General features: G+C 50.8%; 2 protein-coding genes and 1 long non-coding RNA gene across 8 annotated transcripts in view; 1 reads left to right on the top strand and 2 right to left on the bottom strand.

Annotated features, from left to right (window-relative positions):
* Positions 1-3,013, bottom strand: part of LOC103889589 (uncharacterized) — a 49,805-nt gene extending 46,792 nt beyond the window's left edge. For all 3 annotated transcript variants that reach the window (XR_008519529.2, XR_008519528.2, XR_653967.3), the window contains exon 1: positions 2,883-3,013. This is a non-coding gene — a long non-coding RNA (uncharacterized LOC103889589). The remainder of the gene's footprint in view (positions 1-2,882) is intronic.
* Positions 3,014-3,060: 47 nt separating this feature from the next.
* On the top strand, positions 3,061-9,810 carry PNPO (pyridoxamine 5'-phosphate oxidase). Of its 4 annotated transcripts, none has more exons than XM_009236565.4 (7): positions 3,061-3,149; positions 4,856-4,980; positions 6,168-6,267; positions 7,110-7,163; positions 7,412-7,540; positions 7,857-7,927; positions 8,148-9,810. In XM_009236565.4, exons 2-7 carry the CDS (start codon positions 4,958-4,960, stop codon positions 8,314-8,316), a joined length of 546 nt encoding a protein of 181 aa, XP_009234840.2. In that variant the 5' UTR covers positions 3,061-3,149; positions 4,856-4,957; the 3' UTR covers positions 8,317-9,810. The 4 variants fall into 4 exon arrangements, with proteins under 4 accessions (XP_009234840.2, XP_002834289.2, XP_054402229.1 ...); XM_002834243.6 differs by having other exon boundaries at positions 3,076-3,359; XM_009236564.4 differs by lacking the exon at positions 3,061-3,149 and adding an exon at positions 3,416-3,597.
* A 3,078-nt stretch (positions 9,811-12,888) lies between these two features.
* Positions 12,889-15,187, bottom strand: PRR15L (proline rich 15 like). The gene has a single exon (XM_002834245.5). It carries the CDS (start codon positions 14,771-14,773, stop codon positions 14,462-14,464), a length of 312 nt encoding a protein of 103 aa, XP_002834291.1. The 5' UTR covers positions 14,774-15,187; the 3' UTR covers positions 12,889-14,461.
* Between the last annotated feature and the right edge of the window lie 4 nt (positions 15,188-15,191).

Here is a 15,191-nt window from a genome sequence, read left to right as displayed (position 1 = left end):
CAAGGAGTACCTAGCCCTGCCTGCTTGTTCAGCTTGTTTTCTCATCACCTTTGCTCCAGCAGTATTACACGTCTCCAGGTTCCCCCAAGTGCATCATGCCTTTACTCACAATGTTCCCTCTTGCTGGGACGCCTGTTCTATTGTCCATCTAGCAAAAACTTACTCATTAAGACATCAAATATCCACTCCCTTTACAAAGCCTTTCCTGACTGTTTGATCCTCTTCTTTTTGCTCCTCTTTACTGTACAGAAACACCTGTTAAAATATCTCGGGAGGCTGAGGCAAGAGAATCGCTTGAACCCAGGAGGCAGAGGTTGCAATGAGCCAAGATTGTGCCACTGCACTCCAGCCTGGGTGAAAGGGTGAGACTCTGTCTCAAAAAAAAAAAAAAAAAAAAAGAAAAAAAAAAAAATCTGCAACAACTCTTTAGCTCACAAATCTGCCTCCCCCTATAGACTACAAGCCCAGGTTGTCATCTTCATCTTAATATTCTCAGATCCGGTTCAGTGCCTGGTCCAAAGGAAGTATTTAACAAATGTCTACAGAATTAATACATAAATATGTATCTACCTCCACTACACTGAGCTGTTGGCTTTTAAGTATGTAGATGATCTTAGTCTTGGTGTCCTAGAATCCAGGTCCAGGGTAGCAGCAGCCCAGGAGTGCTAAGAGTGTGAAGAAAAACCCCATGGCCAGGCATGGTGGCTGACGCCTATAATCCCAGCACTTTGGGAGGCCGAAGTGGGTGGATCACTTGAGGTCAGGAGTTCCACACCAGCCTGGCCAACATGGCGAAACCCCGTCTCTACTAAAATTACAAAAAATTAGCCAGGTGTGGTGGCACACGCCTGTAATCCCAGCTACTTGGGAGGCTGAGGCAGGAGAATGGCTTGAACCCGGGAGGCAGAGGTTGCAGTGAGCTGAGATTGCGCCACTGCACTCCAGCCTGAGTGACAGACGGAGACTCTGTCTCAAAAAAAAAAAAAAAAAAAAAAAACCCATGAACCAAGCCCATCTGAGTTGAAGTGCACTCATTACTGCTTACACAGGTTCAACTGCAGGGGCTTAGGAGGGTAGGAGTACAGCAATGTTCTTATATAGAAAGACAACTTTGGCCAGGCGCAATGGCTCACGCTTGTAATCCCAGCATTTGGGAGGCTGAGGCGGGCGGATCACAAGGTCAGGAGATTGAGACCATGCTGGTTAACGTGGTGAAACCCAATCTCTACTAAAAATACAAAAAATTAGCTGGGCGTGGTGGCGGGTGCCTGTAGTCCTAGCTACTCAGGAGGCAGGAGAATGGTGTGAACCAGGGAGGCAGAGCTTGCAGTGAGCCAAGATTGCACCACTGCACTCCAGCCGGGGCGACAGAGCAAGACTCCATCTCAAAAAAAAAAAAAAAAAAAAAGAAAGACAACTTCAACAGGAAAGTAAATCTACTCAACTTTCTCTCAATTATGCTGATGGAGGAAAATGATGGCAGCACAAAAAAATCCAACCAGTGGAGAATCCATAGACCAATATCATTAAGCCTTGAGACATGTATTATTTCTTTGCAGCAAAATTGTCTTCCAAATTCTATCTGGCTCAAGCTATGTACACATAAAGGATGACAGGTATCTAATGTAGGGCTTCATGAAGCTCAGCTGTAATGCAGACACCTGGCCAGGCCAGGAAGTTCCCCTTACCTGGCACAGTCCTGGGTGCCTGCCTAGATGGCTCTTGCAGTTCCCCTTCCTGATGCTGGTGGAAAGCAGGGCTACAGAGAGGTCTCGACCCAAGGCTGCCCCAGCCAGCTCAGAATTGGACTGGGCACGAGTGGGTTTCCCATTTTTCAGCCTTGCATCCACAGCCTGGAAAGGCTATGCACAGCCACCTGCTCCGTGTACTCTCAGTTGGCGATTGCTTGCATTGACCTAGGGGCTAGACTCCTACTACCTAGCATGGGCAAAATGTGGAAAAAGGGAAGCTTGACAAAGATGGGGGAGACCGTGGAGAGATGGGACATTGGCAGCCTTGCTATCTACCAGGACACTGGCTCCTATGAACTCCAGTGCACCATGGCAGGGGAAACCATGAGCAAAGGGAGTAAAATGCTCTGACCCTTGCTTAAATAAATGAGCTTGGAGGGAAGGGGTTTAAAACTAGAAGAGGTGGCGGGCGCGGTGGCTCACGCCTATAATCCCAGCACTTTGGGAGGCCGAGGCGGGTGGATCACTTGAGATCAGGAGTTTGAGACTAGCCTGGCCAACATGATGAAACCCCGTCTCTACTAAAAATACAAAACTTAGCCGGGCGTGGTGGCGGGCGCCTGTAATCCCAGCTACCCGGGAGGCTGAGGCAGAGAATTGCTTGAACCCGGGAGCTGGAGGTTGCAGTGAGCCGAGATCACGCCACTGCACTCCAATCTGAGCGACAGAGCTAGTCTCCGTCTCAAACAAAACAAAACAAAAACAAAACTAGAAGAGGAAAACCACTCTGGTCTGGGATACCTTGGTCCCAAATTTCCTTCTTCCTCCTTCCCATTCAGCCATCTTCCTTCTCACCTCACCGTCTCTTCCTCGCCCCACTGCACCTCCCCACTAGGGGCATGGTCCACAAGTCATTTCAACCTCTCCCACTCTCATGCCCTAATTTCTCCCCACAACCAGATTACCCTTTTCTCTATGTGTCCCCATCACCTTGCCTCAGAGTCTGGCCCCTAATTCCATTTTCCATTTTTCTTTTCCCATTCCACTAGTCTCCCTTCCCAGGGGGTACTTCCTGCCCTAAGCCCACCTATAGGCACCTACTATGGGCCAGCCACTTAATACTGACTACTCCCCTCAAGCCCCCGGGAAACATCCTCCGCCCCGTCTGAGCTGCAAGAGATCCTCCTATACCTTTAACCAACCTCCACGTGCGTGTTAACAGCGGTGACAGCATTTCCTTGTCTCTCTGCTCCCGCCCCCAAAGGCGCTACCCATTGGCCGCTGCGTTTCACTGTTCTCGCTCTAATTGGCCTCGTTATCGAAAAGCTCCAACCAATGACCTCTCCGTGTCTGTCTCCCTCCTCCGATCCTGGAAACTCATTGGCTCCGAGGACTTAGGACCTGTTAGCTTGGTTGGGCGACTGGCAAATCCTTCCTTCCCCGGGGTAGAAGTCCAGGGTGAGAAATTGGTTCCGAACTCAAAGGAACCCAGCACCGGGCCACAGCCGGTCACGTGGCCGGCGGCCCCCCATGACGTGCTGGCTGCGGGGCGTCACCGCGACGTTCGGGCGACCTGCCGAGTGGCCAGGCTACCTCAGTCACCTGTGTGGTCGCAGTGCTGCCATGGACCTGGGACCCATGCGCAAGAGTTACCGCGGGGACCGAGAGGTGCCGCCGCCAGGGCCAGGCCTCCTGCAGGGGCGGGGGAAAAGGGGTCCCCGGCGTCATCTACAGCGGGGAGGGGAGTAGGAGGAGCCCCTCGGGGCTTCTGGGGCCACCCGGTGGGGCAAGGAGGTTTGGGGATCACCCCCCGTGGGAAAAGGGGGCTTCAAAGACATCCCACCAGGGGAGGAGTTCCGGGGAAACGCAAATGAAGATGGGTTCAAAAGGCAGCGTTTCGTAATGGGTAAGAGCTCGAACTTTGGAGCCTGCCTGGGTTGGAATCTTTAATGTATCTGGGCCTCAGTTTCCTCATCTGGGAAGTGATAGTATCTGCCTCACGGGGATGTTATGGTCTTAGATGTTTGTAAAGTGCTTAGAACTCTGCTACTCGACAGGTAGCAAGGTCAGAAAACGCTCAGTCCCACAGCTAGTGATGAATGAATCAGGGTTTCACGTGATGGATGTCAGAACTGTGCTGGGCCTCCCTCAAGGGCATGGGAAGAGGGGTCCTCGGAGTCATCTACTGGGGGGAGGGGAGTAGGAGGAACCAGCCCCTCAGGGCTTCTGGGGCCACCCCCTGGGGCAAGGAGGTTTGGGGGTCACCCAAACCTCCTTGTGCCAGGTGGGCATGGTCATGGGCCCCTCTTTAGGTGAGTACAGTGATAAACAGCTTACAAACTGTTTGACAAAAAATTAAGTGGAATATGGGGGAAGGGGACTAGCTCAGGGAGGAGGGGAGGAGAAAGCTCTTAGCTTACTGCCTTCAGTACTTTCTGCTGACCACTGGGAAGTTGTTTTCCTTTTCCCTCCTCAGGAGGGGAACCAAGAGAACCTTTTAGGAATTGGGGTCCAGGGCCCTGGTTGCCAAATCTGGTTGCGTGTGGGCATTTCTAGAAATGCTTGTTTAAAATGGGGTTTTTCCAGCCTGGGCAACATAGTGAGACCCTGTCTCTACAAAAAAATAAAATTAGTTGAGCATGTTGGAGCGTGCCTGTAATTGCAGCTACTTGGGAGGATGAGGTTGGAGAATCGCTTGAACTCGGGAAGTTGAGGCTGCAGTAAGCCGAGATCACACCACCGCACTCCAGCCTAGGTGACAGAGTGAGACCCTGTCTAAAAAAAATAAATAAATAAGTAAATAAAAATGAAGTTTTTGATGAAGCCTCAGACCTGCTGAATGAGAAATTATGGGAGTGGAGCCCAGAAGGTTTTTTTTAATGCTCCCCAGGTGATTCTGATGCACAGACAGTTTTGACACCCATGACATGTAACCCTGATTTATCCATCACTAGCTGTGGGACAGCAAGTTGTCTGACCTTTTTATGCCCGTTTCCTCACCTGTAAAATGGGGCACAGAATCTTCTTACCGCATGCTATTTTTTATTTTAAGGTCATTGTCATGAGGACTAAATGAGTTGATTTTTGAAAAGTGACTAGAACAGTGCCAGGTACATAGTAAGCACTATATATGTTCATTAAATGAAATAAATATCCCTTCCTAGGCATTTGAGGAGACTCATCTGACCTCCCTTGACCCAGTGAAACAGTTTGCTGCCTGGTTTGAGGAGGCTGTTCAGTGTCCTGACATAGGGGAAGCCAATGCCATGTGTCTGGCTACCTGTACCAGGTGGGCATGGCCGTGGGCCCGTCTTTGGGTGGATACATATGAACTAGGAAGCTTATGAAGCTCTCAACTCTGGATGCCAACTTTATGGTTCCAGCTCTGTCATTAACGTGCTGTGTGGCTTTAGGCAAGATACTTGTCCTCTCTGGGCCTGTGTCCTTACCTGTAAACCAAAGACCAGACCACAAAATTACATTTCAGTGATAAAAATGCAGTGCCTTGTTCATTTCTGCCCTTGATACATCCACACACAACCCCTTGCCTCCCTCATCTCCCCATCTACCCAAGCCCCGTCTGCCATTCAGGAGCTACTTCTCCTGGTGAAGCTCTGTCTCTCTCTCGAAATCTAGCACAGTACTTGACTATATCATTCCTTTGACAGTCATATGCCCTTTGAGACATCACTTGTATTAGCCTGTTATTCCGTTCTCCTCGCTAAAGTGTAAGGCCTTGAAGCCAGTGCTCTTGTACTGTACGAGTGGATATTTCCCAGAGCTCTGAGCAGAGGAGCTGATCTCATAGCACCACTGTGATCCCGAAGCATTGGATGATTGCATTATTGTTAGTCCCTGCCCTTAGGGTCTTATGAATTTGCTAGGGCTGTCTTAACAAAATACTGTAGACTGGATAGCTTAAACAACAGGATTTTATTTCCTTATAGTTCTGGTGGCTGGAAGTCCAAGATCGAGGTGCCATCAGGGGTGGTTTCTGATGAGGCCTCTGCTTGGGGTTTGCAGACAGCTGCTTTTTGCCATGTCCTCACACTGCCTTTCCTCTGTGTGTGTGTGTGTGTGTGTGTGTGTGTGTGTGTTGTGGAGGGCAAGGGAGGTGGTTCTGAAGTGTCTCTTCTCTTACAGTGACACCAGTCCTACTGGATTAGGGCCCCACCCCTGTGACCTTACTTAACCTTAATGACCTCCATAAGGTCCCCGTCTCCAAATACAGTCACATTGGGGTTTAAGGCTTTAACATAGGGGTTTGGGGTGACACAATTCAGCCCATAACAGGGCCCCAGGCTGTGGTGTCTTATCTCTAGGACAAATCCCCAGGAGCACATGGGAGGGGGCAGCCTGACAGCCCAATAAAGGGGGTGCAGCTGGAGGGGGTGCTGAGACATCCTTTGGGGAGAGGGACTGTAGCCAGAACATTGAAGCAGGCTCTGACCACAGTGCTCTGCTGTTTGCTCCTAGAGATGGAAAACCCTCTGCTCGCATGTTGCTACTGAAGGGCTTTGGGAAAGATGGCTTCCGCTTCTTCACTAACTTCGAGAGTCGAAAAGGAAAAGAGCTGGTGAGTGAAAAGAGCTAGTAATCTTTCCCAGGGCCTGCAGGGTTTGGTTCTTGCCTCCTCAGTCACCTTCTCATGCCACCCCACCCCCCAGTCTACTTGCTTTCTGTGTGCAGGTGCCCTCCTGCCATGAGGCCTTGGCACTTGCTGTGCTCTTTGCTATAAATGAATGAATGCACTTTCTAACCAGCCTCACCCCATCAGCCATGACCTGTTCCTTCAGATCTCAGCCCACATGTTACCTCCTCAGGAAGGCCTTCCTTGACTCTGACTCAGACTCAGCCCCTCATGCTGTTTGCTGCCATTATAACTTGCAACTTTCTTTTTTGTCTTTTTCTTCAGTTTGTAATTGAGCATTTATTTGGGTGATTATGTAACTGATATTTGTCTCCTTTGCTCAACAGTAAGCTCTGTAGGAGTGGAAGCTGCTGTGTTTTATCTCTGCTGTATCCCCCGCATGTCTCCTGTTGTCAGACCCAGACTGGGCACTTCACGTGCATTCAATGAATGAATCCAAAATGAGTAAACCTCCCTGAGTCCATGCCAGCCAAGCATGCATTTCTCAAGATTCACAAATCTGTGGGTGAGAGAAATCACCCAGTCTCACTTTGGAGTCCGACTGGCTTAAACTTAGCTCCACCACTTCCTGCAGGAACTTGGGCATGTGACTTAGCCTGTCTCCGTGTCTGTGACAATAGGCCTACTTTTGAGGGTTTAAATGAGCTCTTACGGTGGATGCATCTGCTGTGGGCCTGCACACTACAGCTCTCCTGCCTTTTCCCTGCATGCCGGAGGCCTCCTCTCCCTGTCCTGATGGCTGGCTGTGGATTCTCTTTTACTTCTAGGACTCTAATCCCTTTGCTTCCCTTGTCTTCTACTGGGAGCCGCTTAACCGTCAGGTGAGTGAATTTTCCCAGGACAGCCGGGGATGGGCTGGGTTGGCAGGGCCTGAGTTTATGGCTAAGTCTAGTGAAGGTCCCCAGACTTGGCAAACATCCCAGCTGGGCACTCTGCCTCTAAAATAGCCCTCAGTTAGTTGGAGCCAAGAGTGGTGGTGCAGCCGATCGAACAGAGAGGAACGGGGCCTGTGCTGGTAGGGAGAGCAGGTGGCATTGAACGCCATTCACCCAGAGCCATCCCCGAGCAGGTGCGTGTGGAAGGCCCTGTGAAGAAGCTGCCCGAGGAGGAGGCTGAGTGCTACTTCCACTCCCGCCCCAAGAGCAGCCAGATTGGGGCTGTGGTCAGCCACCAGAGTTCTGTGATCCCTGATCGGGAGGTGAGTGGGGCTCCGCTGTAGTCCTCCAGGTGGCAGAGGCTTTGGCTTTTACCCAGAAGCTGTCCCAAGGAGATGCCAGGTTCCTCTCTCTCCAACCCAGTGAAAACAGTGAAAAGGACAGTGAGAAGGGAAAGTGGGGGTAGGGAGAGGGGAAATAGGCCTCCTCTGTCCGTCTGGCCATCCCGTTGACTGCTCCTGGAGGACAGAGGCCAGTCTGCTCTGCTCACCCATGTCCCCAGCACATATCCCCAGGAAGTCCTTGTTAATGAATCATTGACTGGGCCTGGCCCTTCTTCTAACTCCTTCCCCTGGACAGTATCTGAGAAAGAAAAATGAGGAACTGGAACAGCTCTACCAGGATCAAGAGGTGCCCAAGCCAAAATCCTGGTGAGTGACATCTGGTAGTCCTCTAGAAAGGGACACCAGTCCTCTGTGTTTACTTGAAGCCACCTGCCTAGGGAATCACAGATCTCCTCCTCCCTGGCCACCCTTGTCAGATGCATCCCAGCAACTTCCTTCAAGAGGCCCTGGGATGAGGGGTGAGGGTGGGAGAGTGACCTGGCTAGAAAACTCCACAGAGCACTGAAACCTCTGCTTCTCCTTATAGGGGTGGCTATGTCCTGTACCCTCAGGTGATGGAGTTCTGGCAAGGTCAAACCAACCGCCTGCATGACCGGATAGTCTTTCGGCGGGGCCTACCCACAGGAGATTCCCCTTTGGGGTCCATGACCCACCGCGGGGAGGAAGACTGGCTCTATGAGAGACTTGCACCTTAACTCTGGGACCTGCCAGCCCAGAGTGGAGCTAGGGCTAGGTGTCAAGAGAGGGTGTGGGATTGAGACCCAGGCCCTTCTTTCTAAAGTCAACCCATTTCCCTCCCTACCCCTTATATTCAGGACTCTTCAGAGCTAATCCTCTAAGTTCTCTGTACTCAGTTGGTTCTCAGTTAGCTGGTCAAGTGGAGTGTAATGGTGGCATAGAGAATCACAAATGGAAAATAATTCCATAATTATTTTTTTGACCTTGCCTATGATTGATTAGGATAGCTCCCTCTAGGGGTAGCAGCCGGTGTGACTCCCTTTCTGGTGACAGAGAGGGCCCCAGCAGCCCTGTTTACCGTGTGAGTCATACTGGCCAAAGTTTAGTCCCAGCATATGCACCTGAGCCAACCTGGCCAATCAGATTGTTTTGTCAATAATTTGAAATTTGAACTGGAGAGATCCAGAACCTTGGGAGTCATTGAAGCCAAGTCATTCATAGCAGCCAGGAAACAATAGGAACCAACAGCCTTTGCCTGCTGCTATTGCAATTCCCAGGATCTCTCCTTCCCTGGATCCCTCCCTCCCAGGTCTGGGCTGTGCAGTTCCTCTCCCTGCCTTGACACTCCCCACTATCTCTGTAAAATCTCTCTCTTTTTCTTTTTTTTCTTTTTTTTGACTTAATCTAGCTAGAATCTATTTCAGTTGCTTACAACTTAACTCATTTATGGATAGGACTTTTTTTTTCTTTTTTCTTTTTCTTTTCTTTTTTTTTTTTTTTTTGAGATGGAGTCTCACTCTGTCGCCCAGGCTGGAGAGCAGTGGCGTGATCTTGGCTCACTGCAACCTCTGCCTGCCAGGTTCAAGCAATTCTCCTGCCTCAGCCTCCCAAGTAGCTGGGACTACAGGCACACGCCACCACGCCCAACTAATTTTTGTATTTTTAGTAGAGACGGGGTTTCACCCTGTTGGCCAGGATGGTCTCCATCTCTTGACCTTGTGATCCACCCCCCTTGGCCTCCCAAAATGCTGGGATTACAGGCATGAGCCACCACACCCAGCGAGACGGGGTTTCATTATGTTGGCCAGGCTGGTCTCCAACTCCTGACCTGAAGTGATCCGCCCGCCTTGGCCTCCCAAAGTTCTGGGATTACAGACATGAGCCACCACGCTTGGCCGGGATAGTATATTTTTATAGCACTTCTCCTACTGATTGCTGCCCTCTCTGTGGCTACAAGGGACCCACAGAATTACAGGGAAGTTACAGGGAAGCAGGTTTCATCTCAATATTGGGAGAGATTTCAAACAATCAGACCTGCCTGAGAAGGAGTGGGCTGTCACTAGGAATTTTTATTCCCAGTCAGTCAGGAATTTTGTAGAAGGGCTTCATGTGCTGGTACCAATAGGACAGGAAGATTTTAATCAGCTTTACTATTTATGTTTGTTTATGGAAACTGTGTGTATGTGTACATACATTTTCCAAAAAGAAAAATTAAATGATTATAGAGATTATGTTTTTCAGACTACTCACATATCTGCTTTCCTTACTCCTCACCTCTGCTGATAATTCCTAGATCATTGGTTTTTCCCCCACACTGGAATTACCTGGAGAGCTTAGAAAACCCTGATGCCTGGGTCCCACCCTCAGAGATGATTGAACCAGCCTGGCCAGCATGGCAAAACCCTGTCTCTACTATGTTATGAGTGCAGCCTGGGCACTGGGAAATTTAAAATCTCCCCAGAGAATTCTGTGCAGCCAAGGTTGAGAACTCCTAGTCTAGAGCTTTGCTATACACAGGGTGGTCCACAAGCCAGGAGCATCAGCATCACTTGGCAGCGCCTTAGAGATTCAGACCCCAGACCCACTGAATCTGACCCTGCATTTTCACTAGACCCCAGGTGATCAGCTGCACTAGACTCAACCTCTAAACCATGACCTCCGACCCTCACAGGCTGTGATCCTTTAGGGACCCTCAGCTGAGTCCTGTGCTGAACTGTGTTTGTTCTCCTTGAGCACAAGCCGGCTGACCAGGGACAGACTGGATGAGCAAGCAACCTGCTGGCTATGGAGAGGAGCCAGGCTTGTTAAATGTTTGCTGTGACTAAGCCAGGATCAAAGAACTGACTGTTGCTTGCACTGGCTGGCATTGAGCTTGCCACTCTGTGAACTGTGCTTCCTTCCCCTGCATGGACCTGTGCCTCAGTCACTATTATCCGCAGGCCTTCTCCAAGGGCAGCCCTCTCCTTGTTTATCCCTCTTAAGCCTGCGTGCAGGAAGGCACATTAACCCTGTGGCCCCCTGCAGGCAGGAGGGTGTCGGGTGCCCTTACCTACCTTGCCCTTTTTCTTGTACCGTAGGCTGTGCCGTTTATGAGTAAGTGTATGTGTGTCTGTGTGTGTGTCTAGGAGTGCTGCACCCACCTTGTGTTATTGGAGGTTGTGTATCCCCCTAGCTTTGAGCCTGGTCTCAGATGTTCCTTTTCCGTTCTCTGTCCAGCCGTTACTGCCCCCAGTCTGTAATAAAAGCCTGTCAGCCGTGCACTTTATTGATGTTCAACCCGGCCTGGTCTCCCTCAACCCCCAAGGCGGGGACTTGGGGAATTTAAGCGACTTCCTGCCCCCTCACTTCTCTGCACCTTGTAGGCAGTACGTCCAGCAGGGGGAGCCCGCCGCCCAAGGTCGGCCTCTTCCGGGCCGTGAAAGCCACATCTAGCCGGCCTCCCCTGCCTCCCCCTTCATCCGCTTGGGCCGCGTCCCAGTGAAACTGTGGTCGATAACCCGTAGCCTCTCCCGGTTCCCGCACATATTTGCGCTCTCGGTTCCTCCTCTTCCCCTGTTCTCATGAAAACTTGCAGCTGCCTCGCTCTGCTTCCCTGGGCATCCAGATGTCCCTTTGGCTTCTAATACCTACCCCACATCCATCTGGCCACCCGGCTTAGAAACATATGTGGACTTTACCTAGAAGATGGAGCCGGGGTCAGCATGCAAGGGGCAGAGGGGCTGTGGACACTCTCACCCAGAGGGGTAATGGTGATACTGGAGAGGTTGGCAGTACAGTGCCAGTATTATCTAGAACCTTAGGTTGGTGGCCCAGGAGCCATCCTTATCCCCCACCTCAGGGAAACCGAGAATGGGTGGATGTGGGAGATGCCTGTAGTCTAGGGTATTAGGGGACACTCAGCTTCAAAGCTGGTTGGCTTTATCCAACTGCTTCCAGAGTTTGTCCAGCCCCGTCGAGTGATGCTCACCTCCCAGGATCCTAAGACCCAGACGTTGCTCCCTCCCCTCCCAACTTCCCCTTCTGCAGAAGGTGTCTGTGCTTTTCTTTGTTCTGAGCTTCAGTTTCCTGTCCCCGTAGCAGATGAGAATCAAGAGTGGAAGGTGGCTGTGTGGGACCGTGGTCACATGTACAAGCTGGCTCTGGCTTCAGTCCCAGCTGTACCACTGCCAGCGCCTGGCCCCCAGGGTGAGTGATATAACCTCTAAGCCTCAGCCAACTTGTCTGAAAAATGGGGATAGTGACAGCACCTGTCTCAGGTGATGACAGGATTAAATGAACAACCTTAGGGAGGACTTGTTCTAGGGGCTGCCTGCCGTAAGCACCCTGTAAATGTTAGCTATTAACACTGGGCAGGGCTTCGGTGTAGGGAAAGTCTGAGATCCTCTGTGGAGGCCTCATGGATTGAGTAATTGGTGAGACCCTAGAAAGTTCTGTGTAGTGGGAAGGGGTAGGGGAAAGAGGCTTTGGGAAAGGCAGCACCCCTAAGCCTGCCTTCCATCCCTCCAGCTCCTGGTCTCCCTTACTCATAATTTGAGGTCCCCCTGGCCGGGGTGAGGCACCTAACAAAGGCTCCCTTGTATAGGTCTGTTTGTTTCAGTGATAAATTCCCTGAGCAACAGCTCCTGGGGTGGGGTGGCCCAGCAGCCTGCCAGGAGCTGACCTGGAAGCTGCAGGACCACATTGTTTAGTGGCCACCTTGGTCTCTCCCTGTATTTCTACCACGAGCTCCAGAGATTTGGCCAACATTTTTTTAGTTCCCAGCTCTTATGGCTTGAGAAAGAGCTGGACCTAACCTCATAAAATGACAGCTTTCTCCTCTTTCTTATTTATTTATTTATTTTTGAGACGGAGTTTCGCTCTTGTTGCCCAGGCTGGAGTGCAATGGAGCTATCTCGGCTCACCGCAACTTCGGCCTCCTGGGTTCAAGTGATTCTCCTGCCTCAGCCTCCTAAGTAGCTGTGCCACCACACAGGCATGTGCCACCACACTTGGCTAATTTTGTATTTTTAGTAGAGACGGGGTTTCTCCATGTTGATCAGGCTGGTCTTGAACTCCCGACCTCAGGTGATCTGCCCGCCTCAGCCTCCCAAAGTGCTGGGATTACAGGCATGAGCCACCGCGCCCAGCCGCTCTTATTTATTAATTTTTTTTTTTCCCTAGAGATAAGACCTAGTTCTGTCACCTGGGTTGTAGTGCAGTGCCACAATCATGGCTCACTGTAGTCTTGAACTCCTGGACTCAAGCAGTCCTCCCACCTCAGCCTCCCAAGTAGATAGGACTACAGGCATGTGCCACCACAGTCAGCTACTTTTTGTTTGTTGGTTGGTTTTTTTTAGACGTGGGGTCTCACTATGTTGCCTAGGCTGGCCTCAAACTCCTGGGCTCAAGCAATCCTCCCACCTCAGCCCGCAAAGTGCTAGGGTTACAGGCCTGAGCCACCATAGCCACCTTCTCCTTTTTCTTAAACCAAAGCTGTGGGGTATGGTGGAGTTCCTTATAAAGGAAGGAGGAAGAAAGCCAGTATTAAACTGAGCGCTTACTGTGGGACCTCTCATAGGCCACTTAATACTGACCACTCCCTATGAGATAGGTATTATTTCAGCCCCCTTTTACAGAAGAGGAAACTGAGGCTCAGAGTGCAAGCAAATGTTCCCAAGGTCACCCAGCTACTAAGGGGTAGAGCTAGAGTTTGAATCTTAATCCCAAACCAAACCACTGAAACTTTGGGGTCAATCACCAAAGGTCTGCCCTACTCTCTTAGAGCACCTGATGGCCTCTCTGTTGACTGGAGAGAACTGACCACTGAGGTGTAACTAGCTCCTTCTGCTCCCCCATCCCCATACTAAGGCTAGTTTGATGGTAAAAATTAGTGACCCAGTTCCTACATTGTCACACCTGAGAACCCTTCCCAAAGCTTGAAAGGAACAGTTTGAGCACAAAGGTCCACTTTACTTACATGAAGGAACACAAAGGCATGAGAAACAGTCATCTCAATAAATGTAAGAGATGAGCATAAAAGAGGTTCTCTGCTTTTCCAGCATTGTTATTAGAGAGAGAAACCTACAATTATTTTGTTAAACAAAATTCAAGGCTCCAGGACTCATCTCTGGAGCTGATATGTCTTAAATACTATTACAGTAGGAGAAGGAGAGGAGAAAATTCCCCACCCACACCCCCGATTTGGACCGTGTAGCTTCCCTTCGAGGGTGTGTGACTTGCCACCTGCAAAAGTCATGGCCAAAACAGGAACCAACAGGCCAAACTACCATCAATCTAGTCTTCTACAGCACCCTAACAGAGTGCCAGGGTCCTCTGCCCCCTCCGCACCTGAGGGCAAAGTTCCAGGAAGTTTACTGCCGGTGTTAGGAGGTGAGCTCGAGTTCAGTGTCTCTGCCTCTGGCTCCACAGAAACCAGCCCCTATCACGTGGCTTCTGGAAAATGTGCCCTCCTCCGGACTGGTCCAGGGAGTAGTCACAGGTAGAGAAAGTAAAGGGAGCAGCAATTGAAACACCCTTGACCCTGTGTCCAGTAAGGAGGTGAAGTCTGTCTGGCTCACTCTCTCCATTCCCTGCCATGCCCACCTCCCTGCTAGCCCTGCCATTGTTTCAAGGAGGACTGTTCCTCCTGGGTGAGAGTTTTCACCCTTGAACTAGAGTCCCTTTGTATGTGGTCAGGGGGAGGGTGGAGGACCCCGGGATCTCCCAGGCCTTACAAAAGTGGAGGCACATAAATACAAACCTAAAAACCAGCCATTTCCTGCCAGCAGGTATCAACTTCCCCCACAGCTTCAGCTATGGCCAAAGAGGCCAGTGTGGCAAGGTCCTGTCTCAGATCTGGCTGATGTCAGGGAGCCAAGAGGTGCTAGCACCCTCCTCAGCCCTTCACTTTGATGACCGTCCTTCCTCGTGATCATCAAAGAGGTTAGGGTTCTCTGCCAGTGTGGCTCTCACTTTCTTCTTCTCCTTGAAGCGTCCTGAGTTGGAGACCTTGACGTGCTTGCCCTTTGTGCTCTTGTCCACAATCTTCTCCAGGCGGGTGTTAAAGTCGCTGTTGGGGCCTCCAGCATCAGGCCTTGGGGGTTCTGCATCTCCCTCTGTTTGGGCATAGGTGTCAGGGATCTCATACAGCACCTTGGGAGTGGATTTCTTTTTCCGGAGGAAAGTCAGCTTCCACCAACCAATTTCAGTCGTCATGGCGCTCCCTAAGCCAAGGATGGGGCTTTCTGCTGGAGCAGGGTGGGTGAGACAAAGGGGTCAGTGGGAAAAGGGGGTGGGTGCCTTTGGACCAGCTTGCTGCAGACTCCTAATCATGGGCTGTTTTAAGAATTAAAGAAAGGGCTGGACATGGTTCCTCATGCCTATAATCCCGGCACTTTGGGAGGCCAAGGCAGGTGGATCACTTAAGGCCAGGAGTTCAAGACAGGCCTGGCCAACATGGTGAAATCCCGGCTCTACTAAAAATACAAAAATTAGCTGGGCGTAGTGGCACGCACCTGTAATCCCAGCTAGTTGGGTGGCTGAGGCAGGAAAACCACTTGAACCGGGGAGACAGAGGTTGCAGTGAGCTGAGAAGATCATGCCACTGCACTCCAGCCTCGGTTGACAGAGCGAG

The sequence above is a fragment of the Pongo abelii genome, chromosome 19, assembly GCF_028885655.2.
Source record: "Pongo abelii isolate AG06213 chromosome 19, NHGRI_mPonAbe1-v2.0_pri, whole genome shotgun sequence".
In the NCBI taxonomy this organism is placed as follows: Eukaryota; Metazoa; Chordata; class Mammalia; order Primates; family Hominidae; genus Pongo; species Pongo abelii.
The sequence above is the reverse complement of the archived record's forward strand: the minus strand, read 5'-3'. Positions and strand labels throughout refer to the sequence as shown.